The following is a 22,813-nucleotide window of genomic DNA, read 5'->3' on the forward strand; positions in this document are numbered from 1 at the left end:
GCACAACTCTTAACAAAAAAGGATGGAAAATTATCTGGGCCTGCGCCCTTTTTGGGATCAAGTGTTTCTAATGCTTCGAGAGTTTCAGATTCAGAAAGATAAATAGAATGTAAAAAATTGTTATTAGTATTTAAATCGTCGCTATTATCGTATACCAAAGAGCTGGGTCCAACAAAAACACTCTCAAAAAACTCCGCAAACATGACAAAGGACTCCTTATCCATATATTTCATTTTAGCTGGGATACCTGACCCTTTTTTAATTATAGAAACCATTTTCCAGAATTTTTTACTATCATGCGGAATATCACTTTCTAAGGATTGTACATAATTCCTTAAATCTTGTTCTATAAGTTTTTTAGATCTACTCCGCAAAAGCCTAAAAGTATTTTAGTCAGAAATATTATTGTAAATTTTCCATTTTTTGTGGAATTAATTTTTTTCTTTTATAACCTTTATTGTGGCCTGTTTAAAGTAAACCGGAAAACGTGAATTTTTCCGCACGATAGGTACCTTCTCTTCAACAATTTCATTTAAAATATTATAATAAGTGTTTAAATTATGATTTAAGGAATTATTAAAAATATTTGGCCAAGGTTTGTTTTTTAATACATTATTTATCTCCACATAATCTGCCTGGTTAAAATTAAAGTAAAAAAGTGATTTATGTTTTAAAATTTTTATATTGTTAACCTGAAAGTTAAATTCAATGGCTGGATGCTTAGGGAAAATTATTAATTAGAGACCATATGATATTCGAAAACAATAAGATTCTTAAACACTACGAACCAAACTATTATATAAACACGTTATGGCCCTAATGTTACTTATTATTTCATTGCAATGTCTTCTAATTAAACCTAGCATTGTAAAACTTTTCATTGTAATATTGTCGAAATGGGCATTAAAAGTCAAAAATGTTCAACAATTACCACCATTCCATCATTTACTGTATCAACATATTCTAAGGCACACTTATTTAATACATGGTTATATTTATAGGAAACTTTTTAAATAACTTTACAATTCTTAAAATAAGAAATTTTTCAATACCTACACCGTTTTTTGGGATTTTAAGTGTTTTGGATAATTTTCAAAATTTTGAATAACTTGTTTACTATTAAAGATAAATATATGATTCAAAGACTGTTATATAAAATGGAAGATTTAGTACATTTTATAGAATAATGAAAATTTCTGAGAAATAAATGGTTTATGGGGAAAAATAAATTTTACTTTTTTTTGCCATTTCTGAGTTTCAAATGATTTTCAAAATTTTGAATAACTTCTTTATTATTGGAGATAAAGATATGATTCAAAGAGTGTGATATAAAACGCATGATTTAGAACATTTTATATAAGAACAAAATTTTCTGAGAAATGAATGCTTTATGAGGATAAATAAAATTTCACTTTTTTGCCATTTTTGTGTTTTAAACGATTTTCAAAATTTGAAATAACTTCTTTGCCATAGAAGATAAAGATATGATTCAAAGACTGTTATATAAAACGGAAGATTTCGTACATTTCATATAAGAATGAAAAATTCTGAAAAATTAATTGTTTTTAAAAAAAAATTTAATTTCACTTCCTTGTCATTGTGCTACGGATAAGTTTCAAAATTTTGTATAACTTTGTCACTTTGAAGATAAAAACATGAGCCATTTTCTGGGGAAATTTCAGTTTAGATCCCCAATTTTGTGCACCTACTCACTTACCCTTCAAAACATTATTAACTAAAACTTCAAGAACTCCATAAAACCTTCGCAAATTTTATATACAGCCGAATAGTCCGAAAAATAACGATAGCCGTCCAAATTTCAGATATCCTTTCACGCAAGACCCGGTGAAAAAGTACGAAAAACTCGCCAACCTCTACACCTCGAGCATCAAAATGCCGCAAGTTTGCGAGAAAAAGAACTTACCAAGCACCGATACCGTATTAACAGACTTCCTATTCAGAGAATACTACACGCCAATGTTAACAGTGAAAGTGAGCTGCTGCGAATACCCAGCGGTGGAAAACCTCCCATACATTTGGAGGGACATTTTGGACCCGTTGATGAGCATTTTAAACGCCACAAGAACCGGTAAGCACTTTAACCGTTGATTGAGAATATGGGAAGATGCGAATTGCGCAACCTTACGGGCAAAATCGTGCCACTAAAAGCGGCTGGCGGATAGATGGCGCAACAAGAAGCGCGCCCAGGTCTCGTTTATAAATCTCGTGAGTTAAAGGACAACAACCGGCATTTGCTTTTTTAAAAAACAAATTTATTGAGAACAGGGACTAACTAACTTGATTGATAGATAATGACCACATCGATTACTATATTAATTGTTATTGCTCTTGTCTGTTACATTATATTTATAGGTTCTAAAAATGATGACAATACAAACTAAGCTATTTCTAAATAAAGTATGCAGGGTCGGCATAAGGTGGCGGGTTGGTACCCGTAACTCCTCCCTCCTAAGAAATGACCCAGGGGTGAATTATATGACAATATGGCTCGGATTCTGTAGGGTTTCTTCATCGTCACTGGTCGTGGTGGTGGTTTGGTTGGGATGTTTTCTTTTGGTCTGGATTAATTTTCTTGTCTTTCTTAGCAACAGGAAGACGGCTACAGTGGTCATCAGGATATACAGGATGATGGTCCATACGCTAACATTTGTTATATGGACAGGTCCTTGGCTGGTTTATTTTCTTGGCTTAATTGTCCATCATGGTTTGAATGTTCTTAAATTCATCGAAGTTTAAGCTATTGAGTTCAAAGGGCTGTAAATCAATAGCATTAGGGCGAACATTTAAGTCTAAGGTCAGCTTGGGTAATTCAACGTTGTGAAAATGGGTGTTTGTGTCGTGGAAACTTCTAATCTGGAAGTTCTGAATTTGTATGGTGCAGCTAGGGTTTAACTCAAGGACAAGGGTGCCTTGGATTGGGATATTTTCTTTATTATGGCCACATTGTTATCCATCACTCTCTGGAAGGTGGAGGGTGCGTTTTTAAGACCGAATGGCATTCGACAAAACTTAAAATGTCCAGACTCAGTAGAAAAAGCAGTTTTAGAAATATCATGTGGATCCATCTCGATTTGGTGGAAACCATTGGCGAGATCTAAAGTGGAAAAATACTGACTTCGACCAAGTTTGTCCAGAATATCGGCAATATTGGGAAGGGGGTATTTATCTCCTACAGTGCGCTCGTTTAATCGCCTGAAATCTATAACGACTCTCCATTTGCGTTTGCCAGAAGAATCAAGCTTTTTTGGAACGATACATATTGGACTGGACCAGGGAGAAACTGAATTTCGAATAATTCCTTGATCTAGCATTTTAGAAACTTGTTCTTTGACTTCTTTTTTGTGAATCTCGGGGTAGCGGTAAGTTTTAGTAAAAACGGGGCTTTCGTCTGTTAAGTTTATTTTGTGTTGAATTTGATTTGTAAAAGTTAATGGGATTTTGTCACAATAAAAGATGTCTCTAAAATTAAAGCATAATTTTCTAAGATTTTCTTTTTCTTCTTTATTACAGTGTTGTAAGCGTAAATTTTTCAGATTTTCTTTTAATAAGTTGTCATGTTCGATAGTAAGATTTTGTTCACTTTCCTTTTTTTGACAAAAATTTACGTCTAAAGAATTTATTGGTTCAACGTTAAATGATTTATTTATGTTGATTTCGACGGGGGTCTCGTTAGAATTAGTGACCATAGTATAAGCGTAAAAGTTAGAAATGTTTACCAATGCTTTTGGAATTTCTACTCCATTTTCGAAATTTATGTAATCAAAAATTCCTAAACCCGATTCAATAGTCACAGGTAGTTTAATAACTTCTTGCGATCTTGGTGAAATGATTATAGAAAAGTTTTGAAAAAAATTGTCGGAATTATTATTGGTTATTTCTTTTGAGTTTTCGAAAATTATTGAAATGTCAGAGTTTTGTGTAGAAAGTTTACTATTTTTTAGGTCAATTTTAGCGTTTAGATGTTTTAAGAGATCAGTACCAATCAATCCATCATATTTTTGAGAGAAGCTAAATAAATAAAATTTGTGTGAGCCACGGGTGTTAAATATTTTAAAAATATGGATGTTAGCAACTTCATCGTGAAAGGAATTAGCGTGTGCCGTCTGTATATTAAATATCTCATTTGAAATGTGATTCTTGAAACATTTGTATGCTAGTTGCGGACTCATCAAACTTCTCGAGCTTCCAGTGTCAATTAAAAAATATGCTTGTATTTCTGGGATGTAAACGTACGGTAAATCTGATCTAATATTGTTAAGGTTTATTATGTTACGGGTTCGTTGTTTGTGGTTTCGTGAAAATTTTGCTGTTCAGATTTATTGTAGGGTTCATCGGAACTATGAGGTAGATGACTTTGATGAAGTTTTGGGGAATTGATCCAATACCTTGTGGTACATTAGATCTGAAAATATTTTAAGGTAATGGGGTCGGTTGAGGAGCATTTCTATATGGAAAATTAGAGGTTGGAATATTGGTATATGGTCGTTGTTGGAGTTGATGCCTGGAAGAATGTGGGAAATTTCGAGGTGGTAAGGGTGGTAAAGTAAGCGGTCTTGAATAGTTTTGTTGAAAATTCTTGCCTTGAGAAAAGTAAAGAAAGTTCTCTTCTTCTACGACTAAAGAAATTGCTTTTTCCAAAGTGTCAGGGTTTCTTAGCCTAACAACAAGTTGGATTTGGTAAGGTAATCTATTTAAAAATGTTTTAAGGGCAAAATCTTCATAGTGTGCTAACTTAATTCTACGTTCATTTTCATCTGCAACGGAAGTATTGAGTTTTGAAAATAAGATTGAACGAGCATCTTGCACTCTCATACCAAATTGAACAGGATTTTCATTTCTACGTATTTTAAATAAAATTAAATCTTGTATCAAACATTCAGTACTACGCTGATCTGAAAAAGCTATTAAAAGTGCGTCTTTAATTAATAACCATGAATTTAAATCTGAGTTAGAGCATATGAGATCGGCTGCACGACCTCTCAGTTTCATTAAAATTGTATCAATTAAAGCTAAATTTATCGGATTACTTAAATTAGTGGCATCTTGAAAGTTTTGAAGTACATGCTCACAAGCAGTGATAAATCTATTGAGTTGTCTTGGATTGCCATCAAAAGTAGGGATATTGTCAGCTTGATATCTTAACATACCAATGTCTATTTGACTCATTTTCTTTTTTTCGATAGTAATTGAAGGTAAAGGTCTTAGTTCTTCGTGAGAAACGGTTTGCAAAAAACTTATGAACTCGTTGAGTTCTCTTTCATGCTCAGACATAAAAGAAATTCAAAAGTCTAGTAAAATTTACAATTATTAACTGAAAAAATTGTAAAAATAAAGTTTATAAAAAGGTAAAGCGTCTTTTTATAAAGAAATAAAAATAAATGGTAAAAAACTTCAATTGAAATTCACTCAAATAAAATAAAATACACCTTGGTAAATATTAAAATATACCAAAATACTCGAAAATAAATGCAAAAATATATCACCAAAAGGATTTAAAAATAATGGTAAGGAAAAATGTTCACTTACACTAAGGTTCTTGCCAAAATTTCCATTTGTCTCTTAGCCTAATTTCCTAAAGGAATCGATTTTTGTATTCCCAGGACCTAAACTATATCTGTTCTCAATCCGGTGCTGAACGGGTGGTTGCTTCAATTGGATCGCTGCAGGTACTTCCGACGATTCTTGTTCTTTGAAGGTTTCTGCAGGTCTTCTTTCAGCTTCCAGGGATTGTAGCGGTCTTCAAGTCGTAGAAACGGACCCAAATATGGCGATTTTTGTCCAATATTGGAAAGACCGAACTACCGACTGCGCCAGTTAAAGGACAACAACCGGCATTTGCTTTTTTAAAAAACAAATTTATTGAGAACAGGGACTAACTAACTTACAACTAACTTGATTGATAGATAATGACTACATCGATTACTATATTAATTGTTATTGCTCTTGTCTATTACATTATATTTATAGGTCCTAAAAATGATGACAATACAAACTAAGCTATTTCTAAATAAAGTATGCAGGGTCGGCTTAAGGTGGCGGGTTGGTACCCGTAACTCGCGTAATAACCAGAACTGCATCATTTCGCCGCATGGTGTCGCCTAGTCCCGGCACGCTGAAGCGAGCGAAGGTGGTCACGATATTATACACTGTATTTGCGTATCTTCCTATTATTCAATCAACGCTTTAACCTTAACATATACATAAATCCTCATCGTAATCGCGACACAACGTAGGTACTGTTTTATAGTAAAAGTTAATTTAAAAAAATAGTGTCTGTGCATCAGTTATAGTGTTTTTTGAGTAGATGTAGCGTGGTCAATGGCACATCGTAACTTCACTAAATAGGCGCTCAGAGATAATCAATTTCAAGACTTTAGAAATAGAGCTTATAATAGTAATCGGGCGGTAGTTCGTAATCTCTAGAGCCAGATTTGTATATAGGAATTATTTTGGTAATTTTCCGCCTATCTGGATAACTTGAAGTTTGGGGAATAATATTAAAAAGATATCCTAGCGGCTTGAACAAATGGTCACGGCAACCCTTCAACACATAAGGCGGAATGCCATTTGGACCAATAGCCCAATTGTTCCCTTTAATTTTGTTCATGGCCTGTACAATCTCATCTTCAGGGACCAGAGGACTACAAAGAAAGGACATGAATTTAAATGGCAAGCATGGTAAAACATGGTTTTTAATATAGACGGATTTAAATAAATTCACGAATAAATCCTACCTTCAAATGTCATTTCCTCCATAATATCCACCGAATCTCTTAAGGATTTGACAAAGGACCGAAACGTTCTGATTTGTTCGTAATGCAGATTCCACGTCTCTTAGGTAATTGGTGTTAGCAACTTTAATTTTTAGATTTAACAGAAGCTCTTGTGGAATGGTATCTGGATCTCCATTAGAGATCTGGATTTTCTTGATTTAAGATAAAGTTTATACTTAAGCTTAATAAGTTTGATAATCTCAATTATTGCTATTAAACACGGGGTATTTTCTATTTTTTTGACATGACTTAAGTACTGATTTGTCAAAAATTGCGTTAAGTGTAGAATAGAAAGCCTTACTGACAATATTGACATCAGTAATCAGGAGATACCTCAAGATGTTCCTAATTCCGGGAGGCAAAGATATTATAGTAGTATCAGTAAAAGTTGAATCTGGTAGATCAGGTAACCTTGCAATGTCTAGGACTTTACTTTTAAGGAAAGCACCTAAACACGGATGGTGAGAATCAACGGGAATCACCAAAGAATTCTCAACGCTACCAACCCCAGCATCATCAAAAGATGCAATATCAAGATCCAGAAGAACACCATTATACTTTTACATTCACTTGCTTACTTGCTGGTTAAATGTAAATATTTCTGAAACAGTTGAGTTTTGCGATAAGGTGTGTTATACGAAACTTGCTTGGAATTTCACCTATATTTCATAAATGCAATAAAAAATATAGCATTCCATTTAAAAAAATGACCGATATCACGTCATCTTTTTTTTTGTTCCACCCTGTATATAAAAATTTATGTGAAATAATGCGCGAGTGTTTTCTCCCTGTATAAATTAACAAATTTATCATTGCTATTCAATTGTTTTAGGTATTGAGGGTGCGGTTACCAATAAACACAAACTGCCTCTGCACAACGCCACAGTAAAGGTCTTAAACACCGAAGAGACCCACGAAGTGACCAAGATTAACGCTCATTTTAAAATAATGCTTCCTCCGGGGATTTATCAAGTTGAATTCTCTTGTGAAGGCTACCGACCCTTTAAAACGGTGGCGACAGTGAAGGATCTTAGCTTGACTGAGCTGAATGTCGATTTGACTAAGATCGGTGATGAAACCGTGCCTATTAGCAACGAAATCGTCGATAACACGTTCAATTTGAAAGACATAGTTACCCCTAGTTCGTCCAATCAAATAACTCATTCGATTAAAAAAGGCTTCGTGGCAAATGGTATGAGCGTCACGGATAATTCGATAAAAGTGCCCTTTACTGGATTTACTAAATCAGGCATTAAAGGTATTATATGCTAACTCTCTCGGAAACATTATATAATTAGAAAAACTATATTTTTTAGGTTATATCTTGGACACATTAAACCATCCAATAGCAGCAGCTAAACTGCTTATCAAAGAACCGAATATAACCGCCCAGGCAGACGAAAACGGAAGGTTCGGAGTGCCGTTGCCATTGGGTACGTACACGGTCATAGTGGATGCCAGCGGGTACTTTCGGGACGTCACTTTGGTACCGGTGAACGACGCGGAGGTGCCGCAAGTGGTTATGTTCGCCCTGAAGAAGAATAATACCGTTTGGGGTATACCGAGGTTGGCGTTTATCACTTTGGGAGGTAAGTTGGGTTTTTTTTATTATTTGCGAAAGAAGCGTGATTCAAAAAGTGTAAATATAAAATGGGTTAAGTGGGTATATTTGTGTTAATGAGCAATGGCTTGGATCCAATGCTATGGAAAGATGTCACATGGTTTTATTGGTCAGGGTGGTTTTCGGGGTTTTTTCCCAGATAGACCAAACAAATTGCAATATTTGCCCAGAATATCTAATATATGCCAGGAATATCTCATATCTTCCTAGGCATATATCGCAGGGGATATCGCAGGTCAGCATAAAACATAGGTCAGTAATATCTTTTTATTTTCTATAATATATGCTAGGCTATAATATAAGACCTTGACTTCGTCTTTTCTTTGTTTTCGTCAATTTAGTATAATATAGTTTTTAAAAAATATCGAAATTTCACTTTATTGCCATTTTTATGTTTTAAGGACATTTTAAAATTAATGATAACTTTTTTGCTATAAAATATGAATAAAAGAAGCATGATTTACAAAAATTTTATAAGTATTATACAATACAATTCATATTGGCAACGTTGTAATGCACTCACTATTTCAATACGGTCCTGAGTTATTTTAAATTAAATTTTTTTTGTTTCCAGGTTTTATCTTGGCCGGTCTCGTTGGAATGACCATTTTTTGTGTCATGCTTTGCAAACAGAAAAACTACGAATACGGACTATTATCGCAGCACGCCTTCGACGAGGACATTTATAAGGACGACCTGGACGACTCTAAGGAAACAGAAATATTTTCTCGGCCAATCCAAAGTAAGTTTTATGATACCATACATAAAATCCTGCTTAAATGCTCAAAAAGTGATACGTAAAGGGCTTAGATTACATAGTAACTCAAAGTAAAAGGACAGAGTTATATAAATAGATTATTCTGATATGTATATTTTAATGTTTTCCAGGCATTTAAATGCACGAACTTTTAACGATTTATGAGCAATGTGAGTCATTCAAATGCCTGGAAGAAAATTCCATATTTATCAAAATGAAAATTAATGTTTCAGGTTTTTATTATAGTCTGAACTAATTCAAATGATCCAAACCCCTGGAATGATTTATGCCTTCCAGGATTTATGAACAATTTGAGCCTTTTTTATTGGCATTGAGACACTTTTATAGACATCCAAATGCCTGGAATAAAATCCCATATTTATTTAAAAAAAAAACAATATCCCAAAGGTTCTTGATGTAATCTCAACTAATACGACTTCCTCAAAAAAGTGCCTGGAAAGAGTCTCTGTAGTCTTTTCAGTAAATCTCTAAATAAAAAGACTATACTGTTAGCAGACGATACTGCTCTAATAACTGCTGTTTCTTTTCCTTCAGAAAAACCAATCACACGTCCGTACTATGATGAAGATGAGGAGGACGAGAACGATTTCGCGGACGTCGAGGGGAATTATGATCTTTCCACGGACAGTGACGACGAAATCAATAAATTAATTAAATTAACCAAGTGATTATATAGCGTTTATTGTATATTGTTTCTATGGTTGTGCCTTGCCGAACCGAGGGGGTCAAAAAAACACTTTGTTCCATTATTAAATTATCTTAAGCTAAAAAAGTTAATACTCAGCAAAAGTATTATTATTATTATTATTATCAGGATGGATTTCATTGTTCGATGTTTTTTACAGGACTAAAATATTACATTTTTAGCAAATTTTGCATTTAAATTTCTATTAGGCAATAGTTTGTTTTAGTATTGGTTGTATAATGTATGCCTTAACATTGTGATAGTATTAATGATAGGTACTAAAATATACAGGGTTTTATAAATACAATACAGGTTTTAGGGCACAATTTTCGGATTAAATTTGCCCTCCAATACCGACTTTGTCATTTTTACTCCAGCTTGTATGATAATGTATACTGTTTTTTATAAACCAACATTTATGTCAATAAAATTTTCAATTTTTTTAAAGAGATATTTTTTAAAGATAATCGACCCTTCCTTAAGTATAGTAAGAAAAACCAAAATTACAGTGCATATCCGAGATTACTATCGCTCAATTACTATTATGAGCTCTATTTCTAAAGCCTCGGAATTGATTATCTAGTGAAATAGCTGGTCGCACTACTTCATGTCAACATGCCCAAAAAATCAACTTTCACTAATATTACCTCATTCTGTCCATATGTCCATGAAGCTAATAATGGAAAATTCCAGGTTGATGTTTCGCAGATATGGAGAAAGCATTTGATGTGACACACGGTCCAATCCTAAAATCTTTGTCAAACTTGACAGATGTTCCTTCTGCTATTACTTGCCTAATTCAATAATATCTCAGTTGTAGGTTTCAATATGTTAAAATTAATAGTTTCAAGTAATGTATTTTTAAAAGTACTTCTGGGGTACATACAGGGCTCATACAGTAAGTGTGCTTGTACGTCATTCACTCTAAATAGTAACACCTTAAATGGTGAACAACTTCAAAGAGTACCCCAGCATGGGTCCATTATTTAGTCCCGGATCTGGATGGCAATGGCAAGGTGTTCAGAGGTTTTTGAAGTGCATGTATTTTAGGAAATTTGGTATATATTCCCAGAGAGGCAGTGATAACGATCATTTGTTGTAGGCTTGATAGACTCTCTCTGAGTAAGAGAAAAATTATAATATTTTTGTGAACTCTTTAAAATACTAAAAAACAAAATAGATTGACTTGAGATTCTTACTTAGTTAGTCAGTTACCTTTTGCTTTAAACAAAATTAAAATTCGCCATCCATTAGTATTTTATCTGGTTTATCCACGAACCAACCTTTATAAAAATTCTTCCTGTTTGTGAACTTTGTGACTTAAAGAGGCCCTAGACGGTCAATCGTTTGAGAAAAAGATTGAATCAATCGAGTCAATCGTTGGCGGTCGCTTCGATCATCCATGAATTTTTTGATCAAAGTGCATTCCCAAAAGAGGTTTCGTTTTAAACGGTACTGTTCCCGATGTTTTCCTATTTTTGTGAATTTTTAGTGGTAAAATTTTAAATATAGTGTGTTGAAACGATGGTCTTAAGTGCAGATTTAGGCTTCCTTGTTTTGACTTTAGCTGCCGTCAAGTCAAAAAAACAGAAAAAGAAGAGGACGCGAAGGTGGTCAAAACAGTGGTAGAAATTAAGAAATCGCTTCACTAATGAACATTTACTCAATGTTTTGTGCAAAACAGAACCTGAAGACTACAAAAACTTCCTCAGGATGGACCAAGAAAGTTTTGATTTTTTATTAGAATTAGTGAGGCCTAAAATAGACAAAAAAGACACTAATATGCATGAAGCGATTCCTGAAACTCAGATAATTTCCATCACATTGAGGTACCTAGCTTCTGGTATGGATTTGGAAGACTTGAAGTTCATGTGCGCCATCGCTCCTCGGAACGCGACTCTGGAACTTATAATAATGGAAACTTGCTCAGCAATTATCGAGGCATTAAAAGATAATATTCAGGTAAGTTCTCAAAATCTTTTTATTACACATTAAACATATTTGCATATAAAAATAAAAAAGGAAACATAAAAATAAAGTGCCTAATTCACATTGACAAAAATGTTGAAAACAAGTCCGCCGCACTTTCTTCTTGCAAATTTTCTGCACTGGGTTGTGGTGAATGCATTACAGAAGGGGTAGAGCCTCGGGAAGAACTGTCATTGGCTTCAGGTGGAGAGTGTATTGATTGTTGTGACGGAGATGGAGAGCACATTGGTTGTTGTGATGGAGATGGAGAGTACATTGGTTGTTGTGACGGAGATGGATACCACATTGTTTGTTGTATATGGTGCGGTGAGACAGCGCTGTTAACTATAACCCGACTGTGGTGACGCTGGAGGTTGAGAGGGTGACCAACGTGGGTGCGTTCCAAAACGCAATCCGTCCCTTGTTAAGCTACTCATTTCTGCTTCAAAAAGCACATCATTTATAATTTTTTCGGCGAACCGCTTTTGGTCTGGAAGTAACTTTTTTAGTTTTATAACCCAACCCTTAGCTAGTAGGTCCTCTTCTAAAATACTCTGAAGCCAGTTTCACTAGGTGCTCAGTTGGATCTGGCTGACCTTTTTTTTTCTTTAAAAAAGGCTGTGGAGTTCGGGTAGGAGTGATGGAAGCTAGTGCAGTTTCATTAGTAGGAGTAGAAGCAGTACTTGAAGCAGGAAATGGCTGCGAGTCTTCAGGCAACAGTGACTGCAACAAAAAACAAATAAATTAGTTAAAACAAAACTACGTAATAATAGTAAAGATGTTATGTTGTCCTATGAGTATTTGATACATATTTTTCTTTTTTGCAGATTCCAAAAACTAAAGAGGGATGGACGCAGGTTGCACAGGAATTTGAAGAAAAATGGAACTTTCATAACTGTGTAGGAAGTGTTGATGGCAAACACATATTAATCCAAAAACCCTCCAATTCGGGGTCTTACTATTATAATTATAAAGGTTCGTTTAGTATTGTGCTATTGTGCTTATGGCGATTGTAAATGCAAATTATCATTTCATGAGGATCGATGTCGGAGCAAATGACCGAGTGTCAGATGGTGGAGTGTTGAAGAATATGCCAGATTCTCGACAGTTACCAGGTACTAATATAAAATTTCCGTATGTGTTCGGTGGTGATGAGGCTCCAACTGGTTCCTAATTTTATGAAGCCCTATAATAGAGCTGTTTTAACAGATGAGAAAAGGATCTTCAATTACAGATTATCCCGAGCACGCAGGATAGTCGAAAATGTGTTTGGAATACTTACAAAGAGATTCAAGGTATTCCAAAATAACATTAAATTTCAACCACATAAAGCTAGAAAAAATTGTTATGGCATGTTGCCATTTGCACAATTACTTGTGCTTAAGAAATAGAAGGAACTATTTGCAACCACATGACGTTGATAATGCAAATTCTTCTACCGGTAGTGTGGTACCTGCTTCATGGACACAAGGAACTCAACTATTGCTACAAGTTCAAAGAACCAAAGGTAACTCAACAGTTGAAGTCAAGAAAATAAGGGATAATTTTTGCGATTTTTTCAAAACCTCTGGGTCAATCCCATGGCAACAAAAGTGTTTGAATAATTGAAATAATTTAATTAAACTTATCAACCTTTATATAATGACACCCTATATATAATTATAATGTATAATAATAGATATATATGTGATAAAAAAAACTCTTACCTCTGAAGTTTCTGTTGATGCAATTTCAATTTGATCTTTTATAAATAAAAGGTCGTTGTAATACCAGAGCGATGGTTCAGGAACATCATCCGCTGACGCCCCAGACACTTTTTTTTGCTTCAATTGCCTTGTATTCCCTGTTAAAATTAGTTCTCAAAGTATTAATTTTTTGTTTTAATTTTTGAACAGTAAAGTCCGGTTTTAACGCTTTTAAAACATCCACAATTTTTTCAAACGCCGCGCTTTTTTTATTTCTATTAAAGTAGTCCTTGCTTTTCACTTTCCACAGCTCTGGGGAATCTCGATATAAATCTATTAACAAGCTTTTAAACTCACGTTCCGATTTTGTTTCGTTGTTGTCGGCCTGCGAAGAGTCATCCATGATTGCTTCTGAGCGTCTGACTGTTGGAAAAGTTGATCAAAACGCTCCTAAACGGTCAAGCGTCCTCTTCAATCGTTTGCGTCAATCAAACTTTTCATCAATGATTGACTCAATCGACAAACGGGTTTCTAGACGATCAATCATGCTTAATTCAATCAATTGGCGCAATCGTTTAATCAAAATGATTGACCGTTTAGGGCCTACTTTATGTGCTTCCTATACTGACATTGCTTCAACATAGTCTGAATCAGTTTAAAAAAATAATACTAAATAGACTGAAATGATCAGTGATGGGTGGTGTGTATTATCAGATATACATCACCAGAACTAAACAAAAAACTAAACTCTGCTGTTATACTTTACGACTTGTCAAAAAGCATTTAAGCATAGAAACGTTAAAAGAAATATATTTGCAAACTCTCGATCTTTAGCAAGGTTTGGGGTAATTTTTTGGGGTTGATCTAGTATGTTGGAGGTTCTTCACAAAAGAGAGCAATTCGAACAATCCAAAATATGGCATTTAAAGATTCCTGTAGAGAAAAATTCAAAAAAATAAATTTATTAACTGTATATGCTTCATATATTTTTAAAAGTATTATTTTCTTTGTAAAAAACCAATAAATAAATTAAAAAAATTTGAGAATTCACACCAAAATTATAATACACACTCATTAAACTATATAAGTCCCTTCAGGCCTCTTTCACACGGTCAGGATATTAATTATCCGTCCGTCTGATCGCCCGGCCGGGCAGCGCCCTGGAGCGCTCTTCACACGGGAGTTTGCGAAACTCCGGACCATTTGGTGCTAGGTAATTCAGTTTAACGCTGATTATCATGGACAATAGACGCAAAAAGATTATAATCGCTTTGTTAATACATCGGCGAAAAAAACAGCGTAATAAACGAGTTTGGGTTCAGCCGTTGCTAGAAAGCCGCTACTTGAAAGGAGCCCTCTTTGTGCTTTTTCAACAATTGAAAGAAGACGAAACTAAGTTTTTTAATTATTATGCGTTACTTCTTTTTATGAGTTGTTGCAACGTGTGCAGCCCGAGGTACAAAAACAAGATACAAATATGAGGAACTGCATCCAACCTGAACAAATGTTGGCTGTTACATTAAGGTAAGTTTCTATAAAATAAATAAAAAACAAAGTATACAATTTAGGTTAATATTCTATTTTAATGAAAGAATACATATACATATTTCCACTTCAAAAAAATCAAAAGTCTATGAATTCTGTAAGAAAGGGGATGACAAATCGTTATAATTACTCGTAGATTGTGTGTCATTAGAATCAGGAGACAGGTAAGGTGGAGATATTACGTTAGTAGAATTGTTACTTGATGGAATCGTTTGATGTTGATTGGAGACACTGGGTAGCAGTGAAGTGTATGAAAGGCCAGACGACTGCTACTGCTGAGAGTTCTGCAATGGATTGTTGCAGGGGTATTGTTGTGTTTGTTGTTGAGAGTATGGGAGAGTATAAATCTGTAGCTGTTGATGTTGGGTTGTTGGAATAGAAACAGCGTTCTGAATGTTTTTCTGCAGAACTCCCATCTGGAAATCTACAATCTGGTTGTCATTGAACTTTTGAATAGAAGGAAGAATGCCCTTAAAAAATTTCTTATTACGGTCGTCTTGGTCTCCTGCCTCAATCGATTTTAGCATCCTTAGTTCAAATTCGTCGAGAGTTCGCTTCCTCCTTCTCGTTGACTGCTGTACACCTGTAGTCTTTACGGTGAGGGTTTTTGCAGATGGAGTTTGCGAAATTTGGTGGGTTGCATCTGGAGTCTCCCTCCATCCCTCGATCTGCTGATTGGAGTTCTTCTGTTTCCTGCTGACCTGCCTCATCTGTCTGCTTATAGGCCATGTTAGACTCAGTTGACCGGTGATATAAGACCTTCTCGAGAAAATTTAGTTCTTCGTGATACACATACTTTCTCAGTTTCGATGAAGCAGCTCCTGATTTTTTTGAGTTTTTGTCTCGGTTCTACCCTGTAAGCCACTGGTCTCTGATATTATTAGTGATGTAACCAAAAAAAAACAGAACGATTTTTTTTAAAAAAAACCGTTTTTTATTGTAAAAAAAACGAAGCCTTCGGTTTTTTTTGTTTTAATTGTTTTTTTTTTTTAAATCTGGGTTTTTATGTCGGAACTGTTAACTTATTGCCAAAAATATTATAAAAGGTAGGTATAATATCAAATATTTATATATCAAAGTTAGTCTTATTTAGTTTCTTTGTTTCTTAAATAATTTATTTAAAAAAACAACCTATTATTAATTAAAAACATTTATTTTTATTCAAAGCCTTTAAATGAATCATCACTGGATTCGCTATCCATATCTTCAAGCTCTGAAGGTTCACCCTCTTCATTATTTATTTCTGAATCCGACTCTGCCTCAGAACTGGATATGATCATTGCTTCTGGTTCAGAAACTACTGCAGGATTGATTGTTAAGCTAGAGCCAGCAGTAGGCTCTGAACTGGATGATTCCTCAAGTTGACTCATTAATTTTAGGTTATGCGCTACATATACGATTTTTGAGGCTCTGTTGTTGGTGAGCCTATTTCAATGCAATTCGGGACACCCTGTATATTTTCTTTATTATAATTTATATTCTTTCTTGAGTTTTCAGAGTTTTAATACTAACTAAGTAACTAATACATACCTTTTGCCTCGATTTCTTGTATTGTTTGTAATGGTCCAATTTTTTGGTGCTTTCCGTCAGTCAGTCCATATTTTAATTTAATTTCTTCTGGGCATTTTTGGCACTTTTTAATGTGCCCTACCATACGTGTCCCATTTTTAGACAATTGAAGAGCACAAAATATGCACTCTACTTGAGGAGTTTTGCTCTGAGTTTTTATCATTTTAAAGAGGGAATACACTTTACAATTTTTCCTTCCCCGGGAATCACGCGAAGAACTCGAAGACATTGTAAATATTTAATGTTTGTCAATATACAGCAGGTATCAAATAATTAAATAACATAAGACGCAGGAAAAATGCTTTTGATTGTAAACCTATTTACTAAATCAGACTTACTTAAATAAGCACGAAACGTAAACAATTTTGCAGTAAGACTGGTAAATCACAAAATAAAACCAGAACACCTGCAAAAGCAGATCGGTAATTCCCCCGGTTTTTAATTTTCAACGAAGACGAACGACGAATGACGAGCGAAATTTCGGTGATTTCCCGAAGGCAAGGCAATGATGCTAACGTTAAAGAAATAATTGGTAAGTAGGGATGTCATTTTTTGGTGAAACACCGGTTTTTTAGTAACCGGTTATTTTATTATGAAATAAAACTATCCGGTTATAACTGACATAAAACACCGGTTATTGCAAATATCCGGTTCTTAAAAAAATATTATTTTCTCTATGGTTTACTTGGTAATATATATGGTGATTTTTTTTTTCTCTTCTGCTCTTTTTTGTTGTGGATTAATGGCCATTTCCATCAGGCACATTGTATACTTAAGTTAAGTGTGACTTAAGCTAAGCCGAGCTTAAAGATAGAAAATTTACATTGCATTCGATACTTAACTTTTAAGTAAACTTAAAATCTGTTTGGTGGAAATGGCCAAAGGTTACGTTCAGACAGAGGCGAATGCGATTTTTTTTAGCAATTTTTTTTTAATTGGTCGGATTTGAATGGATTATAATGGAAATAGTGATATCTCGGGTCTATAACCGTATACCCGGTTATAAACAAAGTGAAAAAATAACCGGTTATAATCGGAGTTAAAAAATAATCGGTTTTAACCTTTATTATTTATTTTATTGACATCCCTTTTGGTAAGGCAGTAAAAGTTTTATTTTTAAATTTTTGCTAAAAACTACGTAAAACTGCTAGTTTTTTAATATTTTGTCAAAATAATATTGGAATGGGCGTTTTTAACCATAAACAATTTCAAAATATTAATCCTCTGCATATTACTAACGGAAGCTAATAAAAAACAATAAAAAACAAAAAAAACGCGTTTTTAATTGGTTTTTTTTAACGGTTTCTTTTTAATTTAAAAAAAACGTGTTTTTTTACATCACTAGATATTATTCCACCTTTTAACAACCATTTGACCTGTAACAAAAAATCTATAATAGTATAGAATTTTTAATTTTTAATTGATTTTTTTCAATTTCAGGTACCTGGCTAGTGGATGTAGCTTCACAGATCGGTATTATAGCTATCGACTGGGAATTTCTACAAGTACAAAAATTGTTCGGGAGGTCTGTAACATTCTCTGGTCATCTTTAGTACAAGAATTTATTCCTAAACTTACGAAAAAACTCTGCGAGTCAGTTGCAACTGGATTCGAAAAACGAGCAAACTTTTTCCACTGCATTGGTGCGGTAGACGGAAATCATATTAGAATTGTAAAACCCGAGTTTAATGGTTCGTTAAACTATAATTATAAGTCCTATTTCTCAGTTGTGTTGATGGCAGTTGCTGACTCGAACTATCGATTTATTTATGTTGATGTCGGCGCATATGGAAGTGAGTGTGATTCAAGTATTTTTAAAGAAAGTACTTTTTGGAAGAGTATACAAGAAAAGACCTTGGAATTGCCACCTGCAAAGCCTTTACCTGGTTCTGAAGGTCCAAGTATACGTTATTTTCTTATAGGAGACGAAGCTTTCGGATTAAATACTTATTTACTACGGCCTTTTGGAGGAAAGGAACTTTCACAGAAAAAAAGAATATTCAATTATCGCCTCAGCCGAGCAAGGAGATATGTTGAGTGTTCCTTTGGTATACTGACAAACAAATGGAGAATTTTGCATCGACCTTTGAATGTTAATACAGATTTTGCCGTTGGTATTGTGTAAGCTTGTGTAGTGCTTCACAATTTCGTGAGGGAAAGAGATGGCTATAACTTTGAGGATACCATGACAGTTTTGGGTATGAATGATTTGCCAGCACAACCAAATATGCAAGGTGGAAGGGCGGCTAAGGATGTCAAAAATTTAGATGACTTGTTTTATTATAAATACTGTTTTCCAACCTTAGAGTATGTTTAGTTTAATGTTCATAAAAAATAAGAGACAAGTAATAAAATAATTGTAAACTTACCAAACTCTTTTCTTTCTCCGTCACTTAAATTTTCAAAATTTTCTTTCAACTGGGCGCAAATACTTCTCCATGCCTCAGTTTTTTTATTGCGATTTTTGTAATCCTCAGCAGCTTTGTCCCAAATTTCTGGTTTATTCTGAACTAATCAGGATTTCAGAATATATTTCTTCTACTTCTTTCGACATGATTAAATACTCATAGCTACAATACAAAGTAAGCACACAGTTTTCACAACAGCCTACACGATACTGACCTGCAGACAGAGCATACGTTAAAATACAAATATGCCCAGCCAATCAGAGAAATTGAGAGTGGAGCAGCACTGATGATCCTTTCGTGAAAGTTCGTACGTCGAATTTCGTTGCCGATTAGCTACGGAAATTGAAAATCAAGGCATTGGTTTTGTTTAACTCATAGAGAAATAAATATTAAATTTTAATTATACTTTTAATTACTCTATGGTTTAACTTAACCTATATTGCAGATTTTATTTGCTTTGCTTGCTTCCTAATAATTGATTTAATTATCAACAATTATATCAACTTTGCGACTATTTGAGTGAAAATTCATAGTATATAGTGTTGAGTGTTTACTCCATTATCTATACAATCCATATCTGTGCTGGTTTTGGGCTCAAAAACAAACAATTTAGTGTTTGAGTTTCATTACCTTTCAATAAACTTGCCAGTGTTTCTTAGTGCATAATTTCCTTCCACTTAAACCAATATTTGCACTTATTTGTTGCTGTCTGTTAGACAAATATGGCATCACTAAGGTAAGATACATATAATTTGTTTAGTTCTAATTTGAATAATTATTTATTTTGCAGTCAACAAAATGCAATCTGTGAAGTTTGTAATAAGGAATTTTCAAGCACATCTACCAGAAACAGGCATTGGAAAAAGTTTTACCCTGAATTTGTTGTGAAGGAACAAATAAAACACATTATATGTCCAATGTGTACTAATGATATCCAGACATTTTCATATTTTAACTGTTTAAACAAACATTTGCTTGATATTCACCATATAACTGTCAAAGAATCAATTTTAAATTTTAGGAATTTTGAAGAATTCACATCTTGGAGGGCACGAGATAATAGGGAAGTAGATTATGCTTGTCAGACCCGAAACAAGTTTAAGAATTGGGAAGAACACATATTTTACAATTGCAACAGGAGTGATATCAGGTTGTACAAAGTCTTAGTTATCATTATCAAACATACATAAATATGTTTTGTTGTGTTTACTTTTAGAATTTAATAGCGCGTGCAAAGTGAGAAGTCTGGGGGAAGCATTCGCATTTAAGGAACATGTCAACAAGACCAAACTCAAATAGCTATCAGCATAAAATTGTAATAGAAGCCCATAACAAAGCCGAAAAAATGAATGGTAAGGTAGAATTTTTGGAATTTGGAAAATTTAAAGTACAAAGTGTTTTGGTAAGTGGTAAGTTCTATGTTGTGTCTTGTAATGAACTATGTGATGAGCAATGTCGCACTGGATACTGTAACATCTGTAAAATATGTTTTCATAAATACAGATGTGAGTGTCCAGAAAATTCTGTCTAAACAGTACTTTGTAAACATATACATGCTGTAGCCATTTTTGAGCAGAGGAGCGAGTTTGTTGTAGGTTCCCCAACTGTGAGTGAAGAGGAAGAGGATAATGTTTTGTTTGTTGATCAACCCACAACTAGCCAAATCAATTATCAGGAGGATGTAAACCATTTTATTCAGGAGAGTTCAAAAATGAAAGTCAATAGTTCTGCAATGGACTTTGAAGAAAATCGAGAAGAAGTTTGAGTAAAATATAAGTTACATTTTTATTACATCGTTTATACTTATTTTAAGATTGCATTGCAAGAGATTTGTAGCTATGGTAGAAGTTTAGATAAAAATGCATTTGCCAGATTTATGGCTGTAATCAACAAATTTAAAAATAAAGAAGTGGAGGAAGAAAATTCTCAGGGCATTAAAAAGAAAAGAAAAATTGAAAAACAAATGTACTATCCAAATAAAAAATAAGCTAGATTTCTTTGTGTATTTAATGGCTAGGTAATATTTGAATTGTAGTTATTTTTTTATGTTTGTATTATAGCTGTGAAGTTAACAAAAATAGGATGTGGTATTTTATATGGTATTTTGTGTTATAATCAATATAATATAACTAAGTATATTTTTTGTAAGGTTTTGGTGCAGGTTTCAAATTGTAAAAACAAATTATAAGATGTCATAGGTGTTGGTTTCTTTATAACTATTTTTATATCTTTTATTTTAAGACTAAAATGTTAGCTTATTTTGTATGTTAATATTCAACTAATCATTTTCTATTACATTTTGTTTGCTATGTTTTTAATATTTTTTAGGGTGCAGAAAAGCTAATTGGATTAACTTGAAATTGGCATCGAACGAGGGGGAAGATCCTCTATGAGTATATATTTATGAATTAAAATGTATACAGAGCAGTAATTTTTTTCCATGTTACTATTGTATGGAAGTTTGAATGGTTTGGGCTGTATATACATGACGAGCCGAGATGACAAATAAGCTAAAGAAGTGCGAGTCTACATACTACATACTATATACCAGATTAATACATTTAGCCTCTTTGCATTTAATTTTGAGGTTGTTGAAATTAAAAATACCATAAATTATTATATTTAAATAACAAATAAATTTATAGATTTTTTATTATTTGAAATAAACAAAGTTAAAATATAATTTCTACGTTTTTTTTTTGTTTTCTGTTCTTATACTTTGACTTTTTAGTCATATTTACACTTTATCCAGCTTTTCCAACCATATATAAATATATATTCTTTATATCAATTATCAACCACTAAAGTATAATGTATAGTGGTAGTGGACAATTTAAAATCATATTATACTTTCAAATAACTATTGACAATTATTATATTACTAAGGTGCATATTAGAATTATGACACAGAGGTATGTAAAAATGCGAACTTTAAAATGTTCACCATATATTGTTAAAAAATTTAATTGCCATTTATTTTTATTTTCTTACTTTTTTATTTATTCACTCATCCACCTATTAACCAATTAATTTATCAGCTCTACACACCAATTCAATTTCGTATCACCCCATTTTTAATATTTAACTAACAATAACAATTAAATAATTCATACATTGCGCTTACACATACCGCTATACCAAATGATTAACAAATTTCGTCATTAAAAGAGATAATTTGCTATAAAAACCAAATTTGGCAAGTATTTATAAAATATTTTAAAAATAATAATTGATCACACGCTGTAAATATTAAAAAAAATCATTAATCCATTTACTAATAATAGCTAAAATATCTTCTTATTAAATGTTTTTAATGCATATTGCACTTTTCTTCATCTAAAATATATACGCATCATAAAAACCTAATTAAATATAAATATGAATAGAAAAACTCTACATACATTGAAAATTTCCTATTTTGAATTTGGCGGTTCGCATACCACGCCCTCGCGGATGCCGAAGCGCTCTCATTGGCTAGGCATATTTGTATTTTAACGTATGCTTGCAGACAGGTATAGACCAATCGGACAATTAAACACCCGGATCATGTAAACGCATTTATTGCGCACTATGGTATGCTAGAGCATAGTACAGGCGTTTGCCCGTCCGAGCTCCGTGAGCTCTAGCGGGTATATCCGGGCGGAAAATGTGAAAAAACATATGTTAAACTATGTATTTCTACTATTCCGGGTGACGGGACGAAACTCAGACGGACAAACACCCCGACCGTGTGAAAGGGGCCTCACACAGATTGATATCT

The 22,813-nt window shown here is 33.5% G+C and overlaps 1 protein-coding gene and 1 long non-coding RNA gene across 4 annotated transcripts in view; one reads left to right on the forward strand and one right to left on the reverse strand.

The window, feature by feature from the left end:
* LOC126733570 (carboxypeptidase D) overlaps positions 1 to 10,325 on the forward strand; it is a 79,654-nt gene extending 69,329 nt beyond the window's left edge. The window contains exons 17-21 of the mRNA XM_050436920.1: positions 1,824 to 2,089; positions 7,627 to 8,052; positions 8,111 to 8,383; positions 8,990 to 9,157; positions 9,728 to 10,325. Coding sequence (XP_050292877.1) covers positions 1,824 to 2,089; positions 7,627 to 8,052; positions 8,111 to 8,383; positions 8,990 to 9,157; positions 9,728 to 9,861 — 1,267 coding nt within the window. The 3' untranslated portion in view covers positions 9,862 to 10,325. The remainder of the gene's footprint in view (positions 1 to 1,823; positions 2,090 to 7,626; positions 8,053 to 8,110; positions 8,384 to 8,989; positions 9,158 to 9,727) is intronic.
* Positions 10,326 to 11,835: 1,510 nt separating this feature from the next.
* On the reverse strand, positions 11,836 to 19,397 carry LOC126733571 (uncharacterized). Of its 3 annotated transcripts, none has more exons than XR_007659768.1 (3): positions 19,268 to 19,397; positions 19,015 to 19,215; positions 11,836 to 18,021 (listed from the first exon to the last, which is right to left on the reverse strand). It is a non-coding gene; the product is annotated as an uncharacterized LOC126733571 (long non-coding RNA). The 3 variants fall into 3 exon arrangements; XR_007659767.1 differs by having other exon boundaries at positions 11,836 to 12,569; positions 13,553 to 19,215; XR_007659766.1 differs by having other exon boundaries at positions 11,836 to 19,215.
* Between the last annotated feature and the right edge of the window lie 3,416 nt (positions 19,398 to 22,813).

Source organism: Anthonomus grandis, chromosome 2 (genome assembly GCF_022605725.1).
Source record: "Anthonomus grandis grandis chromosome 2, icAntGran1.3, whole genome shotgun sequence".
NCBI classification, from domain to species: domain Eukaryota; kingdom Metazoa; phylum Arthropoda; class Insecta; order Coleoptera; family Curculionidae; genus Anthonomus; species Anthonomus grandis.